The sequence below is a fragment of the Ammospiza nelsoni genome, chromosome 1 (assembly GCF_027579445.1).
Source record: "Ammospiza nelsoni isolate bAmmNel1 chromosome 1, bAmmNel1.pri, whole genome shotgun sequence".
Taxonomy (NCBI): Eukaryota; Metazoa; Chordata; class Aves; order Passeriformes; family Passerellidae; genus Ammospiza; species Ammospiza nelsoni.
In genome coordinates, this window is record NC_080633.1 from 31,702,062 (window position 1) to 31,723,053 (window position 20,992).

Sequence of the window (20,992 nt, forward strand, 5' to 3'; positions counted from 1 at the left end):
CATTTTCAGATGGATTCTGTTCAAAGACCATTGGAAGAAAGTACTTTGCATATTTAAATTTTATGAGTCAGATCTCTATACTGGATGTACCTTTTGATAGTTTTAATTGAAAACCTGCATTATTCTTCTGTAACATCTTCCTTCCTCCTGTCCTTTGCTGTATCTTCATTGCACAATACTGGATTAGATTCTCCACTCATCACATGAAGATCCTGAACTCATTTCTGCTCTAAACTCACACTTTGGATGACATAAAATGATGGCTAATTTGAAACTGTGAATTATTGTACCCACTCTGCCCATACAAATCAATTCAGTCATTTTCCTGACATTACAGAATACTAGACCAGCAAAAATGTGAGGACTGGTTTAAGCAGCTTCCAAAGCATTAATATATATAATCTTGAAATAAGAGTTCTATTTTGTATATACCAAAAGATGGATTTTTTTTATATTAAAACATTTTAATAAAATATATATATTTTTATCCCACAGAGTTTTCTCATCAAATCTTTGGGATTTGATGAGCAGTTTGGGATAAACTTGTATCATTATTTATGTGAAGTTTTGAGGCTGTGCTGTCCTTGTGGTGTGTATGTAGTTTTAGATTCTGTCATATGACACACTATTTGCAGGATACATTTACATACTTTGAAGTGACAACCTTGAAGTGACTGACCCCAATTTGTATGCAGATCTGTGTCCTTTGTGAGCCACAACTGCTTTTTGTTATAATGCCAAAGGGATTGCATAACCATGAATTTAAAACAAAATGGAGAGAAGTCAGATTTTTACAATAAATTGCACAGTGCTCCTGCAAGAAAAAAACCCAAGATGTTCTCCAAAACAGCCCTTTATGGCTTATTTTTGAATGCTTCTTCAAGGTTTAATTTACTCTTGGGAGATTTTCTTGTTTGTTTGTTTTTGTCTTTGCTGACACAAACAAATTTGTGCTGAGGTTGCTACAAAAATAAATGTATTTTTAAGCATGTCCATTCAAAAATAGTAAACAAACATATTTGTTTCTTTTGTTAATCAGGAAGTGAAGCAAGCTTTATGTTAAAAGTTCGTCCTTTAGAGAAATACCCTGTGGATCTTTACTATTTAGTTGACGTCTCAGCCTCTATGCACAACAATATAGAAAAGTTAAATTCCGTTGGATTTGCTTTATCTAAAAAGATGGAAAATATTTCTCTTGATTTTCGACTTGGATTTGGATCCTATGTGGATAAAACTGTGTCACCCTATATTAGCATTCATCCAGGTAGAATCCATAACCAGTGCAGGTATGTAGTCTTTTAACATTTACTGTAGCACAGAGACGTGTATTTAATGTCAGAATATGCATTATATGTATTTATTTTTAAAATTCTTCAGAATTTATCTTGGTTTCCTTGTATTCTTTGACAAAGTTTCTAAGAAAATGCTGAAAATACTTTTACAGTGATTCCTTCTGAAATACCTGCAAAATGATTTCAGAAAAACTGTTTCTGTATCAGAAAAATGTGCTGTATTTTCTTTAGCAAAACAAGCCAAAACCCATGCTGCTTTGGTGATGTTTTGTATTTAATTTTAAATTCAACTGTTGTGGTTTTCATTATTTTGGGTATAATACCTAGATTCATCACAAAGCTTTTACTTTCTGATCTAGGTACTTTCTAGTGTATGGTCATGCGTTCATTAACTCTTTTGTGATAATTCTACTTTTGTCAACATGATGTGGTTTCTTTCAGCACATTTAATGAACATAAGTGATTCTCTGATCTACAGTTATAATGTGGAGTAGCTCCTCTTTTAAATACAAAAGATGTTCTGGCCTGCATTTCTTTGTTCATGCCATGCCTTATATACCTTGGGTTCAACACTTACATAAAGTGAGGAATCGCTTCCAAAACCCCCGGAGAACAAGATTATGCACAACAAACTCAGAGCTGTATAAATGATAGTAGTTGGAAAAGTGAATATTAATTCTTCATACTTTCTTGCTTGCCTCTCCTGGGAAGACATGATCCAAAGTTCTGTCAAGTCCCTAAGTACCCTTTATGATTTCAGTGGGTTTTGAATTGGTTCCTAGCAGTGGAGTTCCTTCTAGAGATGTGACTACCTTTGGATAAAGCAGTCATCTAGACCATCTATATATAGTGAGTGGATATTGATTAGCATTTCTAGGTCACAATGTATTTTGCTTAAGAGGAGACATCTGCAAAGGTATTAATCCTTTCAATGCCAGTTTCTCTTCTTTGACTGTACCTTGATTTGGAGGAGAGCAGGTTACAGTCTGGATGCAGCAGAAATTAAGAGTTGAAAGCTGCTCAGCACCTCTGGAATGGATGAGCACTTCAACTTGTGCCATTAATCACATCTGGGAATGGGTCCCAGGTCAATGACCTGTACAAGTGCCGCTTCACTAGCTTACCTATGATAAAAATCAAACTTTCTCCCTTATGCATAATTTGAAAAAGTATCATTTGCTATGATGTTACTGAAAATGAATTTTCTCATCTATTTGATGAGGTAATTATTATTAATATCAGTATTAATTTTGTGTACAGTTAGGTAACACTAGTGGATATAGGAAGTTTATTACAGTTCAGTAGACTGTGTAGCAACCTATGAAAAGATCTTACTCTTACAGTATGATAGTCTTTTCTCAGGATAATGAAAAGCGAAGTTGTACCGCACTGTAGATATTCCAGAAGGTTTCATATACTCCCTGAGATCATCCCATCCCTCTTGTTGCATTTTTTGTTCTGTATGAAACACTACATATATACTGTTAACATACTAGCTAAGTTATTATATACACAATTCCATAAAATACAAGATAATATACATTCTTTGTAGTTAATTATAACTACTTCCCACTGAACTTAATTTCACGTGGACTTGCTCTTTTTTTCTGTAAATGTTTCTTATTCTGTGTTACCTACATCTTCATTAATATCAGGATTTTATGGGTTAATAGGGATTCAATATTTTCATTTCCTTCAAAGGAAAAATAAGTCTTTTTTTGTTGTTGTTTTTGTACAGTGATTACAATTTAGATTGTATGCCTCCTCATGGTTATATTCACGTGCTATCCCTGACTGACAATATAGCAGAATTCAGAAATGCAGTGAATAAACAAAAAATATCTGGGAATATTGATACACCTGAAGGAGGTTTCGATGCGATGCTCCAAGCAGCTGTGTGCCAGGTAAGGAAGCAGCTTATTTACAAAAGAGTAAAGAAATAGTAATTCAGACACTATATATATATATGAAAAGAGAGAGAGAGAGATAAACTGGTGGTCAGTGTTCCTGAATTCAAAATGCCAGTGCTATGCCTGATAATACTAAGATTTTTTTCTTCATTTTCCATTATTTCCCCCTTAAGTAAAAATTTCCAATTGAAACTGAAAAAGGAGAGCATGAGGGAACATGTTTCAGTATTGGTTAGGGATGTTCAATTTCTGGCTTTAACCAGCCTAACCAACATGGGATGGATGATGAAAGCAACTGCTTCTTGTTTTAACAGACACATGTATGAATTTCAGTCAATTACATAATTAGTTTCATAAATCATTAAAGCACTGCTTGTGTTCCTCAATGAAGACATACCATTTGACATTTCTGCTCCTTAAGAACTTGAAAATTGAAGATGTTTTACTTAACTGCTTGTGTAGATAAGGATAACAGAAGAACTTCTATGTTCTCAGCTTTTAAAATTTTCAAATTTTAAAACAGTACAAATCAATTAAAAATTAACTTTTGTACATTGATGAAATGTCATCACAGTCTGTCCCATGCAGAAAAGGATAGAAAAGATCTGCATGGATAAGTCTCAACCTTAAGCATATTAGATAACAAGAGTTTGTTTTGCTCTAGAGAGCTATTTTTTGTTATTGTTTTTCTTCTTATGCATATTAATGCAATACAAATTTTGAAATTTTGCTGATTCATGGGTTTGGTAATGCTCTATAAAATATTCAACTTATATTCAAATCACAGGCTTGGCTTGTTTCTCATCTGTTAGAATGATGTCTGGGCAATTGTTTTATCTTGTCCATCTTCACACTATTTTTCTGTACAGTACAATATCTCAAGAACAAAAAGTAATTCAAACTATGCTAAAAATTGATAGTTTGGTCCAATTTTATTTTCAAATTTTGATGAGCAGGTAAGTAAAAACCACACTTTATAAACACTGTGATTGAAGCTGTTACAAAGAATTATTCTGGAACTTTGGAAAAATTCCTAAAAATTCAGTGTTTCTCACTGGACACATTCCACGCTTATGACATGTGAGTTCTAGAATAATATATGCTTCCAAGAACAATAGAATGGAAACATTCATGAGAATGTGGAGGCTTTCCTGGTAAGTGAATTGTGAACTGAAATGGATGGGAAGAATGTGCAATTCATAATGACCATCATGAGCTATAAATTATATTAATGTGCACTCATTTTGCCTACAATAGACCATTATAACTTGCTCCATCTTGCTTTAACCAATACATCATAGTTGCAAGTGGCAGGTTAGGACATGGAGGTGCTTTAAAATTTAGATTGCTGTGCCATATGTAGGTAGGAATCATAGAGTCACAGAACATCTCAATTCAGAAGGGACCCATAAGGATCATTGAGTCCAACTCCCTGCTCCTCACAGCATTACCTAAAGCTAAACAAGTCTCAAGGTGACAAAGTCAAATGATGGAGTCTTAGGAGAAGAGGTTTTTACAGTGCTGGAGGAGAATTTGGAATGATTTAAGACAAATCCTGTTTACAAATACAACTTAAAATACTCCTTCTTTAGAGGGATGCTGTCTAGGAGTGTCCGAGAGAGACTGATGCCTAAAGTACAAGTTGGAAAGGCATGACACCCCTCTGTACTTGTTATTCTTGCTGGCTTGAGATATTTAACCTCCTTTCAGAGATAGGAGAGAGTGAACCTGAGAAAGGAGCTAAATTCCTCTCCATGAAGAAAGGAAGGCAGAGAGTAAATCACAAAACCTGGCTGAGTACATGGACTGTATGCAGGTTCATGTTGCACATGATAATCATAGAGATTGTGTGTCATAAGAAGGAGATAAAATGGAAGCAGTGAAAAAGTAGATGGAATAAGCAAGACAGGGAATAATGAAAAATCATATGATGTGTTTCCTGTGTGCCTCAGAAATTTGATTATAATCAGGGAGATAAATGTTTTGAAAATACAATTTGGCATCTCTAAATTGATTTAGGTATAAGTTTACCCTGCTGCATCCTTCACATCACCAAATTCCTGAAAGGCATTCAATTCACCCTTGAGGCTGCCACTTTGCTACCAATCCCCTAACATGGTGAATAAATGTAGCATTTTGCTGCTTAATAAGGAATTTCTCAATTTATAATTGCATTAAGTCCTTCAAACTTTAGTTTATTGATTTGTGATTGCATACTAATGCACTTTCCAGGAAATTATGTAGGAAAAGAAAATTATAGAGTGATGAGAATATAAATCAAAGTAAAAATAGAACAGTGCCAAGTATCAATATGGATGAATGCATGTTTACTGATTGTAATGCTTCCTAGGACCCCAGAGGATTTTACAAACTGTGGGCTTTGCATTTGTTACTTAACAGTGATGTACACAATGTGGCAGCTGTTATCAAGCCCTCGATATAAAGCATAACTGACCTGTATAGTGAGACATGGCTGTTTAAAAAGCAAAGAAAATGGTAAATGGAAAAAAGCAAAGAAACTGGTAGATTTCAGATGTAATACATTATGTGTATTTCCACACAAAATGCTTTAAATAGCCTGGTCTAAATGCAATGCTGCCAGGCAGTGTAACATCTGGAAGGTGGTCTTTCATGTTAATTTTTCATTTTGTTGTTGATTACTTTAGAAAATAGGTAGCTGCTGCTTTCTTACACCTAATTTTGTTTTCTTTGTAGAGCCATATTGGATGGCGTAAAGAAGCAAAGCGACTGCTACTTGTGATGACAGATCAAACTTCCCATCTGGCCCTTGACAGTAAATTAGCAGGAATTGTAATTCCCCATGATGGAAACTGTCATTTGAAAGATAATGTGTACATCAAAGCTACGAGTATGGTAAGGTATATGTCATGGATTTTGCCGTCAGAGAGGCAGTGCAAAACTGTTTTAATGAAGTTTTTAGTCTCCTCTCAAAACATTGTTTTTATTTCAGTTATTATAATAAAATTATTCCAGGTAGGGAAGTTGTGAAATGAAGAATTGGTCACCTGGCACATTGACATTTTTTTTTGTGTGAACTAACGTATTTTGGAGTTCTGAAAAAAACGGTACAGAGCAAAGAAGGATATGTTGTGGTTTTGGTGTGAGTTTTTATTAGCATCTCATAAAAATCACACACATATTGTATAAAATATAAGTAAGAAGTGTGTGGTGTGATATCTTGCACAAGTAGAAGCTGGTAAGATGTAGGAGTTGTACAATCGTGCTCACAAGACAAAGGTAGTGGCTATGGTTTATGGTCAGACGATACACAGGAGTGTTGGTTGAAAGGCTTGGTAAGAATAAACCAGGGGGCATACAACAGCAAAGAGCTATCTCAAATGGATGGACTAGCATTAAATGCATTCAGATTTCACAGTGGAAAGCCAATGTGTGGTAATACAAACGTCTGCAAAAAGTTGCAGCAAATCTGATGTAGCAAAATAAGATGCCTTCAACAGACTTTTTTAACTTTCAAAATATTTTCTTCAGTAATAGATAAAGTAGTCATAAGTGACTGAAGAAAGGATTTTTTCCTAAGAATTATAGGCTTCAACTGCTTTGGCTATTTTCTTAAATAAATATGAATTGTTTATTTAAGAAACATGAATCACTGCTTAATTGCAGTGTAATCCCCAGAAAGCAGAAGTATGAGCTATGGTACAGTTAGAACACATTGAAGTTTTGTTCTCAGTGCTGGCTGCCCTTAGTTAAAGTGTACAGCCTGTGTTCAGCCAGAGCCAGCAATGTGAAAGTGAAGTCAGTGAGGGCTTGTGTAAGTGGGGTTAGACCTGAATGTAATCCTGGCAACTGTTATTTACAAGGATGGTGGAGCAGCAGGAAGAGGCTGCTGGCTGTTGTGCTATCATGAAATACAGGAGGTTTCTGGGAAGCAGTGAGTGTTTGGGACCTTGCTGAACGGAGGAGGGAGATCAGTGTGTGCCAACAGGAAGGTTATTTAGATTTCCGTTTATCTGACGTTCATGCATTCATATACTCCCTCTGTCACCTCTTGGATATTTCCTCACAGATGTCAGATTTTTTTTTTTTTTTCCATTCTAATCAGCCTATTCAGTTTATTCTACTTAGAGCAAATAATCCTGAAACTTTTCTTTCCCAATGCAGAACATTCTCTGTTTTTCTTTCTTTTTAGTTTTCTTAGTTGCAGTGCTATAAATCAGAGAATATTTGCTCTGCTTATTCAATAGTTGCTAAAGGTACAAATCTTTTTGGTGTTCAGGATTCCTTTGATAATAAAGATATTTTCTGTTTCAGGAAAAAAACCCAACAAACTGTATTTATTTTCTGTCCAACTTTGGGAATTAATTTCTGTTGCAACTGAAAAACTCACCAATGGAAAATATGGGCAAAATGAATATATGTCTATGCAGCTATGATAGATTGATGCTCACTGAAAAAATGGTGTTTTTACTGATATTCTGCATTCTGGTTTGATAGCTCATAATAGAACTTTCCCATATGGAAAATGAAATCTCCATGATGACTGCTACTGATGTATTGTTTTTTTTAGCCACCCCAATGAAATGACCTTGAAAGATGCTTAGATCTGTGTGGAACATTTAGAGCTACATGTTTTCTGGCTGCTAACTCCTTTTTTTTAACATATGTGCTAATTTTTGCATGCCCACATGTTAACAGTAGGCATCAACTTAGTACTAGGAATTGCATTTTCTGGAGCAGATTTGATGACAACACAATAGTGTCTGTAAGGGAAGATGTGCTGGTTTCTTGCTTTTTTCCTCTCATCCATGGGAGATGCGATTATTTTATTTATATCCAACTTCAAATGAGTGAGTGAAATCAGAGGGCTGAAATAACTATTTGATACTTAAATGAAATATGATGAAAGTCTGTCAGTCTTTTAGAAAACATAATATGAAACATATTTTTGGATTTTTTGGTATCAATACAATTTTGTTTGGCTGTGCTAAATTAAAGACTTCTGCAATTACATTGTTTTCCTGCTTTGATTCTTAGCTTTGGGTAGTCATGAGAAGATTGTATTTTGGCATATTTTTATTTCTTACTTGAGCCAGTTTAGAGGACTTTGCTTTATTTATTTGAACAAGCTTAGACATCAGAAATGTTTCCACTTAGACAATTTTTCTGCATGTTTCTTTCTAACTTCTGCTAAGCAGTCACAGAAGGGTCAGCAAAAAAAATACATGATAGGAAAGAAATCTAGTCTCTTTTAATTGGACCTGTGCTTGGTTAACTCCCTTTCTGAAATACTTAACATTTGTATTAGTTATCTTCTCAGCTTAACCAAGTTAAAATAATAAAATGAATTATGCAATTGAAACAAGAGAGATGATCTAAAATTAAAGTACATTTACCTGAGCAGTAGTGGGAAGAGATTCTTTACATAAACAATAAAAAAAAATCATCAGGTACCTTATGTCATCTCTGGTACCTTATGTCATCTCTTTACATAAACAATAAAAAAAACTAAAAATGCTAGTGTGGGTCTGTTGATGCTTTGGGCTTTGTTTGGTTTTGGTTTTTGGGTTTTTTTTATTCTATTCAATTCTAATAAAAATAAACCAGAAGCTGGACACTCTAGAGACCTATTGATGACAAGTACATAGAAGTTCAGCCTTCCTTGTGAGCAGAGGTAGTCTGGGGATCCTGTCCCTGCAGCCCTTGCATGTCTGTGGGTGTCATAAGCTCCATCTGAGTAAGTTTTTATTTTATGAAGGCTTGGAAAGCTATTTCTGATACTCCTGATGCCAGAGTTCAGCCAGTAGCTGCAGAGTTGCTGAGGAGCCATTCTGCTGTAATTCAGACAGATCTAGTATCATGTGCTAAGCCAAAGGACTGACCTATTTTGTCAGCATCTCATGATCTCTTGGTACTGCCCCTGTCGTTCTCACATTTATGGTGCAGGAGGAGTTTGCAGATCTTCTGGCTTCACTCGTGTCCTAGGACCACTTGGTGTGTCTGTGGTCTGCCAGCCAATTGCACATGGCCTGCAGGGTTGTGCAGCACAGTGGAGGCCCCACCACTGTGCTCTGTGCCATGGAGAAGGAAGGAGGGCTTAGCACTGTGTGGTAGGCTACTCTCTCCAGCTGGAGCTGTAAGAAGGCCTGTTTGATACTGTGTCATCTACCTTTCATCAGTTATCTTAAGGAACATAATCTTTTACCGAAGCATTGAAACATTGAGAGAGGAATGGACCCTGGCCAATATCAAACTGCACCAAGAAACTCTTTTGTTCTCTCTGTATGTTATACAGGCTCTTTATAATCGTGCAATATGATGGAAAATGGATTTTGCTCTCTTGCATAAGATTCTCTTTGTCTCAATTGTCTTGCTATTCAGATTATTGCTAGTAGGGCTGTTGACTTGCAGGGTCTCTTAAGTAAAAAGGGACAATCTGAGGAGAAAGAAATTGTTCAGGGTAACAGACTGTGTTTGTGCCAGAGAGAGACAATAGGGGGGGAAGATGATGAAAAATACAAGGAAAAGAAAGAGCAAAATATGTAGGGGATAAAGGTTGAAGTAGCTGACGTAAGTGGAGGTGTCCAGATGAAATCTTTTCAAGTGGAATCACAGGCCAAGACCCCAGTCACTTCTTTCTTTTTAGTCATGAATTTTAACTGTTGAATTTACTGGAGAACTGTTGAATACTTCTTGAGAAGTATTCATTTAAGGCTGGTTAATAAGTGGTGATTTTCAGATACAGTTTGGTTTGGAGTACTGGAGCTGAAGGGATCTCCCATAACCCAGGTGTACAAAGCCCATTGGGACCACACAGACACCCTTGAACTTGCCCAGATCTTGGATGAAGAGGTAGCAACACAGTTCTTGTTCTTAAATCCATGTCAGATCTCTTAATGAGAAGTGTAGAAGAGCATTGGCACAGGACAGGCTGTCATAGGTACTCCAGCAAATAAAACAATGCATTACTGAGGAGAGCTGTGAAACTCATGCCATCCTCTTCAAGCACAGGTGTGGTTAAGAAAATGTAGCAGGTCATCATGGTGAGGACTAGAGTCATCAGCCCTTAGGTAGGTCTTGAACACACCAAGGAGAAAGCTGTCAGTTGTAATTACCCTCCTTGCTGTGCCCAAAAGCACACCTCATCTCAGTGTTTCATGTTTTACTTTCTCTCTGGCTTTTGCACAAGAACCCCCCTATTATTCCCTGTTCTTCTAGATGGGCCATATCCTATCCATATTTCTTTAAGCATAAGACTCAGACCAACAAAATAATACTGTAGAGTCATCCCACTGTGCAGCAGATCAACATAGATGGCTACAGATAACCCTAGGTAATGCCCTGATGATTTTTTTAAATTGTTTTTTAGGATGGCCCATCCTGGTTTTGATATCAGTCTACCATTCTCTGTACGTTTGGGAGTTACAGTTGGATTGGAATCAATCCAATTTGATTGATTTGAAAATCTGTAATGTGTCATATATGAAATATAAGATTTTTCCCTACTAATCTGCAATCTTCTCTTTCCTGTTGTATTTTGCAGGAGCATCCATCTCTTGGTCAGCTTTCTGAAAAATTGATTGACAATAACATCAATGTTATTTTTGCTGTTCAAGGAAGCCAGTTTCATTGGTATAAAGTAGGTTAGAAACCTGTTTTCTTTTTTTAATTCTGAAGGCACAATATTTATACTTAAAATTAAAACTGTGCATAAATTATTTCTTTTTCATAGGATCTGTTACCTCTCTTGCCTGGTACTGTTGCAAGACAAATAGAATCCCAAGCAGCAAACCTCAATGATTTGGTGGTAGAAGCCTATCAGGTATGAGGAGAGTGACATGTTCTATGTAATATTTGTATATTTTTCATCTTTTATAGCCTGAAGTTGGAATTTCCAGGATCTCGTCTTCCAACTGAAGTCTGCAAGGATACATTCCGTACTTTTCCTAATGTCCAGGTGGATAGGTGATACTATCTTTTGATAGCTCTCCAAGTCCCAGGCAGTCAGGGTCTCAAAGCCAAGAGCTTCTCATTTTTAATTTCTAAGGATGCTTCTAAATATTGTATTTGGTTTTCTGTATCTGTTGCTATGTCATTTCAAAAGATGTTTTTTTTATTTGAATTTTGGCACCTCAGATCTTTAGTTACAGACCAGACACCACTGTCTGGGCACCATATAAATTCAGAGCAAAAGCCTAATGCAATATCTGAAGAGTTCTGCAGCATAATTTTTAGAAAACAAACAAGAAATGGGAATTTACAAGGAGGTAGTTTTAGAACAGTGGATATCGTGAAAAGCAGTATCTATACTGTAAAAAGCGGAGTAATGACTTGGGGGTTTTAGGCATGGAAGTGAAGAGTTTTGATAGAATTTGGGAGAGAAAAATGGAAATGGCTTTGTGAACTCTTGCTTGGAATCATCAATTGAACGTAATAGTTTGAGAAAGAGAAAGTAACAGTGTGGGAAATACCATAAAGTCATTTTCCACACATGATTGACACAGAATGGCAGTTTGAAAGTGAAACAGACATGTTGTTAGTGAAGGAAAGACAGTGTAAACAGCTTTGGTAATGAAGCCAAGAAATAGACATTTGAGGTACCAGAGCATGGGGAGCCCACAGAGCAGCATCTGAATGAATGTGATGAGTTGCATGCTTGAATGCTGTTAAGATGTGCAGTTACGCACAAACATTCTGTTTCAGAAAGTTGAAATCTCAGCTTCAAAAGTATATGCAAGGTATCCACATGTATCACTTTTTTTTTAATTTGTTAGATTTGGGAGGCTGAAATTATCCATTTTACTTGCTTAACCACAGAATCAAGCAATTTGTTTTCAGCAAATTGGCTATAATGAAGAGCAAGCCTCCACGTCTGTTCCTAATTCATAGAGTGCTTTTGCATACACTTTTCTCACTGTCACGTCGGAGACATTGGGAGAAAGGCAAACACATTCAAAAGCAGAGTTTAGGGGTAGTCAAATTGCAGAGAAGTTCTCACTGGTATTTTATTTCCTCTTATAAAGTCAAGAGATCTCATTTTAAATATGGAGGTTTGCAGGAAGTTGCTGGCATAGAATTTTGAAAATTGCAGTCCTTTTGTATGACAATTTTACACTGTCCTTCCTAAATTGAAACACAGTTCTTACTCAGTGCAGGCAAACATTCAAGGGGAGGAAATGAAATTTTATGAAGCAATTACTTTGTTCAATACAAGATTCAGTGGGACTTTCCTGGTCCAGCCACCCCCAGTTTGCTTTAGGTTTATTTTCATTTTTTAGACACTGACTTTCTTCCCATTCTAACCTTCATTGGATTTCACAATTTGAGCTTTTTATCATAGTTTTAGGGGCTTTTTACTATATAAACACATGGTGAACAGGTCTTGAATGTGTTGCATTCTAGGAAAAAAAGGACTTAGGTAAGAAAATAAATTTAGTGTTGATATTCAGTGACAGTGGGCCTCTTTCACTCTTGTTCCAGGCAGGGAAACCTTAGCCTTAGCTATGGAAAACCCTGGCTGAAAATCCCTGGCTACAAAGCCAAGGATGAGTCACTAATTTTCAAAAAGTTACTACTAAGATAAACATGTGTTAAGATTCATATAATTGTGTTTCCATTTGTAGCAGTAAAAATATCCCACTAAACTTATTTTTAATAGTAATATGACAGGAATTTTAAAAATCCCTCTGTGCAATTTTCAGTTCATAAATTTATACAGAGCTTTAATAAATTTTTAAATGGTCAAGAAGTGTTTCTTCTTTGAAGGAAGCAGGATTTTAGGTCATGTAGTAAATACAAGTTACAAAGTAGTTGCTTTTTCATTATTTTTATCGCAAAATCGGCCAATTGCTGGCTTTTATAGCCTTAGTTTACCCAGAAAAATCAGTAAGAATAATCCCAATAGCCTTTAGGTCACCCTAAGATTTGTTCAGAGAAATTTTTTTTAAGATAAATGCAAAATACCAGAAGTTTTTAAAGTGTCAAGTCAATTAGAAAACTTTTCTGCTGGATAACAGTGGTTCTATGTATGTTTACTGTTGTATTTTAGGTGTGTTGCTAAAAGCCAGGGTAGACTCAAACAATGAGCAGTTTTTGTTGCACATGGTTGTTGGAATAGATTTTCAAATTGTGAAAAATGCAGTCTCAAAACCATGTTAGCAAAGCTGAAAACATTTTTATCTGGAAAACCTAATCCTCTTTAGCAGAATTACCAGTTCACTGGTTGTGTATATTTGGAATGTAATTGGGTCTCTACATAGGAAACAAAGCTTTAATTCATTCCTTTATTCACACAGACAAGCTTTCTTCATTTTTAGTCAGACATAGGAGCCATACTTGGTGTTAGTCACTAATGTACATTGTATTTTGAGATGCAGTGCAATTAAAACTTGTTTTCTGGTTACAGAAACTAATCTCTGAAGTGAAAATTCAAGTGGATAACCAGATCCAAGGTCTTCATTTCAATATCACTGCGATCTGTCCTGATGGAAGTATAAAACCTGGCATGGAAGGATGTAAAAATGTGGGATATAAAGAAGAAGTATGTTGATAGTTCTCATTCTTCAAGGAACTGGAATACTTATTTTTCTGTTTGGTTGGGTTTCAATGGTGTGAAATCTTCTAGGGATTTACTTAAACTGAAAATGGATTTATGTGATTAATGATCACAGGCTCTCTATTATTCTCTGGGTTTATTTTTCCTGAATCTTATTTTAATTCTCACTAATCCTGTGGAACTAAGGCTCAAAGCTTTTCCTGAAAGCTAACGTCCATTAAAACTTTCCTTCTTTGTCCTCCACTGGGCACAACCACCACATCCATTGTGATGAAATCTGTACGTAAAGAGGTTGAAAGATAATCACCCAGTGGAAAAAAATCACTGGAATTTGTGTTCCTTGGGACTAGATGTCACCTTTCTCTCTTCTTGCTTTAGTAGTCTTCCTGCACAATCAGGGTTGTGGATAATTAGTTTATTTTTTAAACCAAATTAATAAAATAATTTATTCCCATTTGAATTGGTGGCACCTACTGAATGAAACAGAGCATCATGCACCATGAAAATGCAGGGGAAGATGTCTGGCTGAGGTGAAGAACATGGTTTTCTTCCCAGAAAAACTTCTCTGTGCATTGATATATTTATTTAATTGCTGGACTACTGGAGTCTTTTCGCTTGCCAGGAAGAAGTCTGTGTTTCTAGAGAGCAGGGTCAAGTTCTTTCCTGCTTGACATGTACATATGTCTCAGCTAGTGTGAAAAATAGCTTGTGTGTAAAAATAGCAAAACAAATTAAATGTGTGAATTGTAATGTAAATTTGAATGTATTTTATGTTCTTCTGAATTTTCTCTGCATGCTGCTGATTGTAGCTTTTACAGTTTACAGGAGATCTGCTGTTTTTATTCTTAAGGCATCTTTTCCCCTCTGTTGGTCCCTGGGCACGTCATAAGAAACAGGACTGGAATTTGTTCTGTTTAATGAAAAGAAAAATATTTATATCTGTTTCTTTTTAATAAAAGCCAAGCCAGTTGATTGTAAAAGATTGCATGTGGTCCTAAACCTCTATGGCTGTTGAAAATGAGCCATCCTTAAGAGATTAATTTATTTTAACCGTAAATCCTTCTTTCAGTATTTGTTTACAGACAAAATGCTTTTCCTTAATTCTCACATTCCTTTCATTGTCTAATCCTTCTTCCTTCCTTTTCTTACCAAAACACAAAGTGGATTAAATTCTGGAAGAATCCTGTGACCTCTTCAGGGTGCAAAACCAACTTTGGCTATTAGCAAGTGTCATGGTGTTGTAATTATTTAGTCACCACAGGCTCAATCTATCTGCTGCTGTGTTCAGAATCAAATTTCACGACTCATATGCACGACATGATTTTCCCTTCTCTCCCATTTCCCTGCAATTCTTCCAGTACTGTTTTGTACATGAAGATGATGTTTTCTGGCAGGGCTCTGTGTTGAATAAATCACATTCCTTAGCTGCAGCCTGTCCTCCCCACATGATATGCACCTGCTGTATGAATCAATTCCTCTGTAGCCACACTTTTGCCCTGCAACCCAAGGGAAGAAATCTCAATGCATGGAGAGTGTGGGCTGCTGAGGGGTTATGTGTGTAGTGGCACATTTGAGAAATGAGAAGAAGAAAAGCAAAGGGTGAGACAAAGCCTGTGTGCCCCCTCAATATGACATTAAGTGCATGTTTCTGCACAGCATTCTTCTCCTGTTGTCCGTGTGGGCAGCCGCAGCCCCACTTGCCACAAAGCCACCATTGTCCCCAAGGGCTGGGTTGTTCTCGTGTGGGGGCGCAGTGGGAGGGAGAGACAGTGATGAGAGATGAATGGCCTCAGTATTTGCGGGTAGTTTCAGCCTCATATGTAATCAGTTTCTCGGGGTTTCTCCTTTTTTATTTGGAAATCTTTATTTTTTTGGTAGTAAAGATTAAAGGTATTTGCTTCTCTTGTGTTCCTCTCTCACTTTTTCCTCCTGGTTACCTTTTCTTTATGAGGAGATGAGAAAGAGTTGCTTTGCATCAGGAAGCTGAAAAAATTCAAAACTTTCGAGAGAATACCCTGTCAGAAGTGTACTGCACAAAAAAACCCGAAAAATAATTGTAAAATACAAGATTGATATCTAGTGTGTCAGACATGTCAGAGCTGTCAAAAACTTTTAGGGGTGATTGATGGAAACTGTGGCACTCACCTAACTACAAAAATGATCCTTAGTCCTGTGCTAGAACTGCAAAAAGCCATGGGAGCTGCTGCTGTAGTGGGCACTGCTGGGATGAGAACTTGGAGGATGGTGGTGATGGCCATGACATGGCCTGGAGCTAGGCACTGGGTCCATGGAATTGAGAAAAGTAACTGCTAACGTGTGAACTGTTTCTGTGTTTCAGTAGGGGTAGTCAGGGCCATCCAAAAATCTATGTGGTTTATGTGTTCATGACCAATTCTGCAGCAGGACATTCATTATAGATTCTTTTTATGAAGAGTATCTCTGTTTCTGTTTGTGTATTGTCTTGTTCAATCTAGTCCCAATTCTTACCTAAATATTCCTGTTATATAACAGAATATACATGTTAAATAATAGCAGGAGCATGGTGATGATATTTCTATTTCCATTTAGTTTGTATTAAACTTGTCTTTTGCAACTACGCTTTCTTAACTTCAAAAGTGGACTTCCTCTATTATTAGGATTTTACCTATATTTGTGATGCCTATCATTACTAATATATAATGTTTGAAAAGTGACCACTTGTATTTTGCTATTATCAGCTAGTGCACATTCATACACGATATAAGATTCTGCTTTATTTATGTGTTAAAATTTTTAAACAAGTGCAAGCAAGAAAATAATAATATTGTTAAATCCATCTTTATTTCTTCTTAGGTACTTTTCAATGTATCAGTTACAATGAAAGGATGTCATACAAGTGGAGGAAGAAAATATGTCATACTTAAGCCTATTGGTTTCAATGAAACTGCCATTGTCAATGTGCAGCAAAGCTGTGCCTGCCAGTATGGGGACAGCACAGGGCACAAAGGAGTGTGGGCTGATGAAACTTCTGACAGCCAACAGTCCCCGTGCAGTGACAGTGACTGCAGCTCTAACAGAGACATGCTTCCCTCAGAGAAGTGCAGGCAACACCAGGACCAACCCATCTGCAGTGGTCAAGGAAATTGCATAGATGGGAAATGTTTCTGCTACAAAAACAAGCTAGGCAAGGTGTATGGCAAGTACTGTGAAATGGATGATTTTTCCTGCCCCTATCACCAAGGAAACTTATGTTCTGGTAAGTTGCAGTGTTTATGTCTATGTTTTCTTGGTTTGTTTTGTTTTCTGAGGCTACTTTACATGATGCAGCTGAAAACAATGATATAAGGCTGTCAAGAACTAGAATTGTTTGTGCAGAATTAGTGTGGGAAATGTCCTGAACATCCTGTTAGGAATTCACACTCCTGGACTTTTTTTACCACAGGCATACTGTCTTGTAAATTTCACCACCATTTTCTAGGGGATAGATTGATTTTTTTTTTCCAAAGTTTAGCTATTTTAATATTTAAATCTCAAAATTCTTAATAAGTAATTATACTGACTTCTCAAACAAAAAATAACATTATTCCAGGAAGCTAGTTGATACATTTCAGTATAATGGAAATATGAGATACTAAGAGATTAGGAAGTGATCATAGCTTCCAGGTGAGATTCTGATTTTCTACTACCATAAATCAGTCCTGTGAGACATACAGTGGCACTTGATTTCAAATACTGGTATAAACATGAACACTGTAGGGAATGCCTGCTTCAGAAAGGATACTCTTAGTGAAACAGAGTTGTTAGAAATTTTCATTCTTTTTGTAGTCCACTTTATTGTAGGGAAGAGGGAAAAAAAAAAGGAAATGGAAATTGAAATTGAAATGGAAATGGGAGTGGAAAATGAAAAGGAAGGAAAGAACCTAGCCTGTGCACATGAACTTTATACTATTTCTTCCACTGAATCTTGCTGTTTATTTGAATGGAATGTTTTCTTGCTAACAAGAAGTTTGTTTAGTTTGCCTGAAGACTATTTTCCTGGTCATTGTGTAATTCCTAATCTCCATTGTTTTGATCCAAAGCAAAAGAGCAGAATTTTAGTAAAAGGTTTTAGAGTAACATCATAGTAGCAACTTATGCTCAACTTAACAATGAACAGCAGCCATCAATATTGATCATGCCAGTAACTTCAGTCCAAGTTGTTAACTTAAAAACTAATTAGAAAGTCCAGGTCTAAATTTCCTCCGTTCAAGATAAAGCACAAGCAATACAAATGTATCCATCTAATTTTTTTTCTGTGTTTTCATGGAAACGTATGACTCCAGACTCTCTGTATTGTAGGTAATGGTGAATGTGAAGGTGGTAAATGCAAATGCTTTGCTGGCTGGGAAGGTGATCGTTGTGAGTGCTCATCACAATCAGCAAAGCACTGCCTGAATTCAAAGGGTCAAATTTGCAGTGGAAGAGGAAAATGTGTATGTGGAAAGTGTGAGTGCACAGACCCAAGAAGCTTTGGTCGTTTCTGTGAATATTGCCCTACTTGTAACAAAGCCTGTGAAGAAAACTGGTAGGTTTCTTGTGCTAGACTTGACTTTTTCACTCCCTAGTATTGAAACATGAAAATATATTTCTGCTTCTATTTCTTAGTTATTTAGATTGTAGGAAATTGGTACAATTCATACTTGATACTTCTCTGTGTAGTTGGATTCACACTGGCAATTTAGAGAATTGCATGTCAGCATCTATTTTAACCATTCTTCATATGAGATCTCCTGGAAATAAAGCCATAAGTTTGTATTTTAAAAATGGAAAGTAGTTCCTACTTTTGAATGCCACCCAGTCAAATAATAGTCTCCACATTTGTTTTTGCACACTCCTTGTGCTTCTCAGCTGAAAGAAAGCGGTGTGGAGCTAGAGCAGTACTTGTGGATTGTCACTGCCATTGATCAGCAGAGCAGAGCTGGTCTTACCCAGAGAACAACATTCTTCACTGCTCAATTTCAAAGCACTTAGTCTTTGCCATGCTGGTCTTGAAGCACGTCATTTTTCCTTACTCATGTAAAGGAAGGGACAGTGTGGAGGTCAAAACTGAGCAAGCCCAGGAGGGGACAAGCTAGACCAGGCTCTCAGTGGTGCCCTCTGTGGTCCTGGCACAGAGAGCAAACGAAGCCCTTTCCTTGGGCACATCTCTTCTGTGCCCTCTTGTCACACATGTGATATTGTGCATCTCACTGTGGTGCAGAGGGTGAAAGATCAGCCTTTCATTGGAAAGGTCATTGTGCTCAAAACAGAAACATTGTTTGTTTGTATTTATTTCAATTATATCTCATCTGGTGAAAATGCTGGAGAACCAAGCTTGGCCACATCTGGAAATGTTGCTGCTAAGATTTCACTAAATAAAATGCAGTTAACCTTTCTGGCTTGCACTTGTTCGAAGTCACTGTGAAATGTGTGCCTTTAATAAATTCAGAAGATGGCATATCTTCATTAAAAATTCAGTTAGGGCTTTTTTGAGGATCTCTTGTGACATCTGTCTCCTTCAGGGCTATACAGTGAAGACAGTAAGACTGAGAGCATTGCCTCCCACTTGTGCTCTCTCTCTAAACTGCCCAGCAGTGCAGACTTACTTGGCTTTGTCTTAACATAGCACCCAAAAATTATTGGCAAAACTGTGTTTCCTCTACTTACCTCTACCTTTCAATTCCAGCGTGCATCTGAATGAGATTGATAGGTAAGGAAAGACTAGAAAGTGGAGGCTGAAAGCTGAAGAAAGCTGGACCTTAGCTACACCCTTGCATCACAAAAGGCAGAGCAAGGATTGGGTGAAGGTGGCTCAAAGCCAAAGACATGTTTTAGTTTGCAACTTCTGACTAGTTGGTTCTGAGAAGCATCAGGGGGATAAAATGTTGAGAGAGGCATCACATTTCAGAAAAAAATAAATAAATGTCGCAATGTTTTTGCTAACAACAGGAAAGCATTATGTGCAAGCAATACGTCAGCCTGTTGATACAATCTCTTAAAGGGGAAGGCAGAGAAAGACATAGGTTTTCAATTATAATTTACAGGAATTATTACTAAATTTAAAAATATTAAATATGAAATTATTAAAATTTAAATTATTATTTTACAGGAACTGTGTTCAGTGCTATCATTCTAATAATGCATCTCAAGTCATACTTGACCAGTGCACAACCTCATGCACTTACCTACTGCATTATATTGATAATACTTCAGGTAAGTGGCATTTTCTAGGTAATTTTAATAAGAGATTAAAATCTTCTGTGATTAGTAATTTAATTTGTCAGTGTTAGAATGTCTTGCAGAAGTATATCACATTATTGCAATAGCAAAGAAAGAAAACAGGAAAAAGAAAAATCATTCATAGCTTTAGGGAAAGTGAAAGATAAATAATAACAGGAAATAAGATTGTCAAGCATTGCTAAGTTCAGTTTTCCCAGATCCTTAAGAAGTCATGTCTAATAATGATGAATCTTGCCTGAGCAATGCTTAAAGAAATATTTATAAAAATTTGTTATGGCATCTGTATGTTTTATTACATTGACCATGCTTATAGTATTTGACATTACCAGAAACAGGAAAGAAAGAAGTAAAATGCTTACCTCAAGTTCAGTAATGTTTAAAAGTTCCTTTCAAGTATAAAACACTGCAGTTATGAGGTCTGTGGAAGAACAAAATCTTTTAAAATATAATCTCTCCAAGTTTAATCACTTCATGCAGCAATTAAAATGCAGGTAAATGGTTACCTTTTGTTATACCTTAATATATATATAAATCTTTTTATATTACAGTTCATCAATGTGAAAACTTATTGTGAATACTTTTTTCATAACTTTAGTATTAAGGAAAGCTTACTGTATTAGTCTATCAGTGAGGAGAGCACTGAACAGGGATTCAATAAAACACATTTTCTTTCAAATTTTACCAGTGATCTTCACTGTTGTCTTGTGAAGATTAAATTCTCTCAGCCCCAAAAATCTCTAATATTTCATCCTCTCTACTTCAGCTATAAACTCACTAGTCTACAGAGAATTTATGGTGGGCAATACAATGAAACCTAAATTCTTTTTCTACCATGGATCTTGATCTGAATTGCCTTTCTTGATATGCCCAACTTTAAAAGCTTGCATATGACAACTTTTCCTCTTAATTTCCCTTAATTTATTTTCCCTTAATTTCTATCAGGCTTGTATTACATTTGTGCAGCATTACTAAGCAGTGGTGGAGATGCCTGTGTTAGAGGGATGTGCCTGTTCCATACA

General features: G+C 36.4%; 1 protein-coding gene and 1 long non-coding RNA gene across 4 annotated transcripts in view; one reads left to right on the forward strand and one right to left on the reverse strand.

The window, feature by feature from the left end:
- ITGB8 (integrin subunit beta 8) overlaps positions 1 to 20,992 on the forward strand; it is a 48,072-nt gene that overhangs the window by 19,236 nt on the left and 7,844 nt on the right. For both annotated transcript variants that reach the window (XM_059469724.1, XM_059469725.1), the window contains exons 4-12: positions 1,040 to 1,286; positions 3,031 to 3,196; positions 5,918 to 6,076; positions 10,725 to 10,820; positions 10,914 to 11,003; positions 13,587 to 13,721; positions 16,569 to 16,971; positions 18,054 to 18,279; positions 19,843 to 19,946. In XM_059469724.1, the coding sequence (XP_059325707.1) occupies positions 1,040 to 1,286; positions 3,031 to 3,196; positions 5,918 to 6,076; positions 10,725 to 10,820; positions 10,914 to 11,003; positions 13,587 to 13,721; positions 16,569 to 16,971; positions 18,054 to 18,279; positions 19,843 to 19,946 (1,626 nt within the window). The remainder of the gene's footprint in view (positions 1 to 1,039; positions 1,287 to 3,030; positions 3,197 to 5,917; positions 6,077 to 10,724; positions 10,821 to 10,913; positions 11,004 to 13,586; positions 13,722 to 16,568; positions 16,972 to 18,053; positions 18,280 to 19,842; positions 19,947 to 20,992) is intronic.
- LOC132071923 (uncharacterized) overlaps positions 1 to 20,992 on the reverse strand; it is a 45,556-nt gene that overhangs the window by 15,848 nt on the left and 8,716 nt on the right. Inside the window, exons 3-4 of one of the 2 annotated variants that reach the window (XR_009418258.1) lie at positions 20,333 to 20,391; positions 12,773 to 14,646 (exon numbers count right to left, since the gene is read on the reverse strand). This is a non-coding gene — a long non-coding RNA (uncharacterized LOC132071923). Of the gene's footprint in view, positions 1 to 12,772; positions 14,647 to 20,332; positions 20,392 to 20,992 lie in introns of those variants that run through there. The other variant, XR_009418257.1, reaches the window with a different exon arrangement.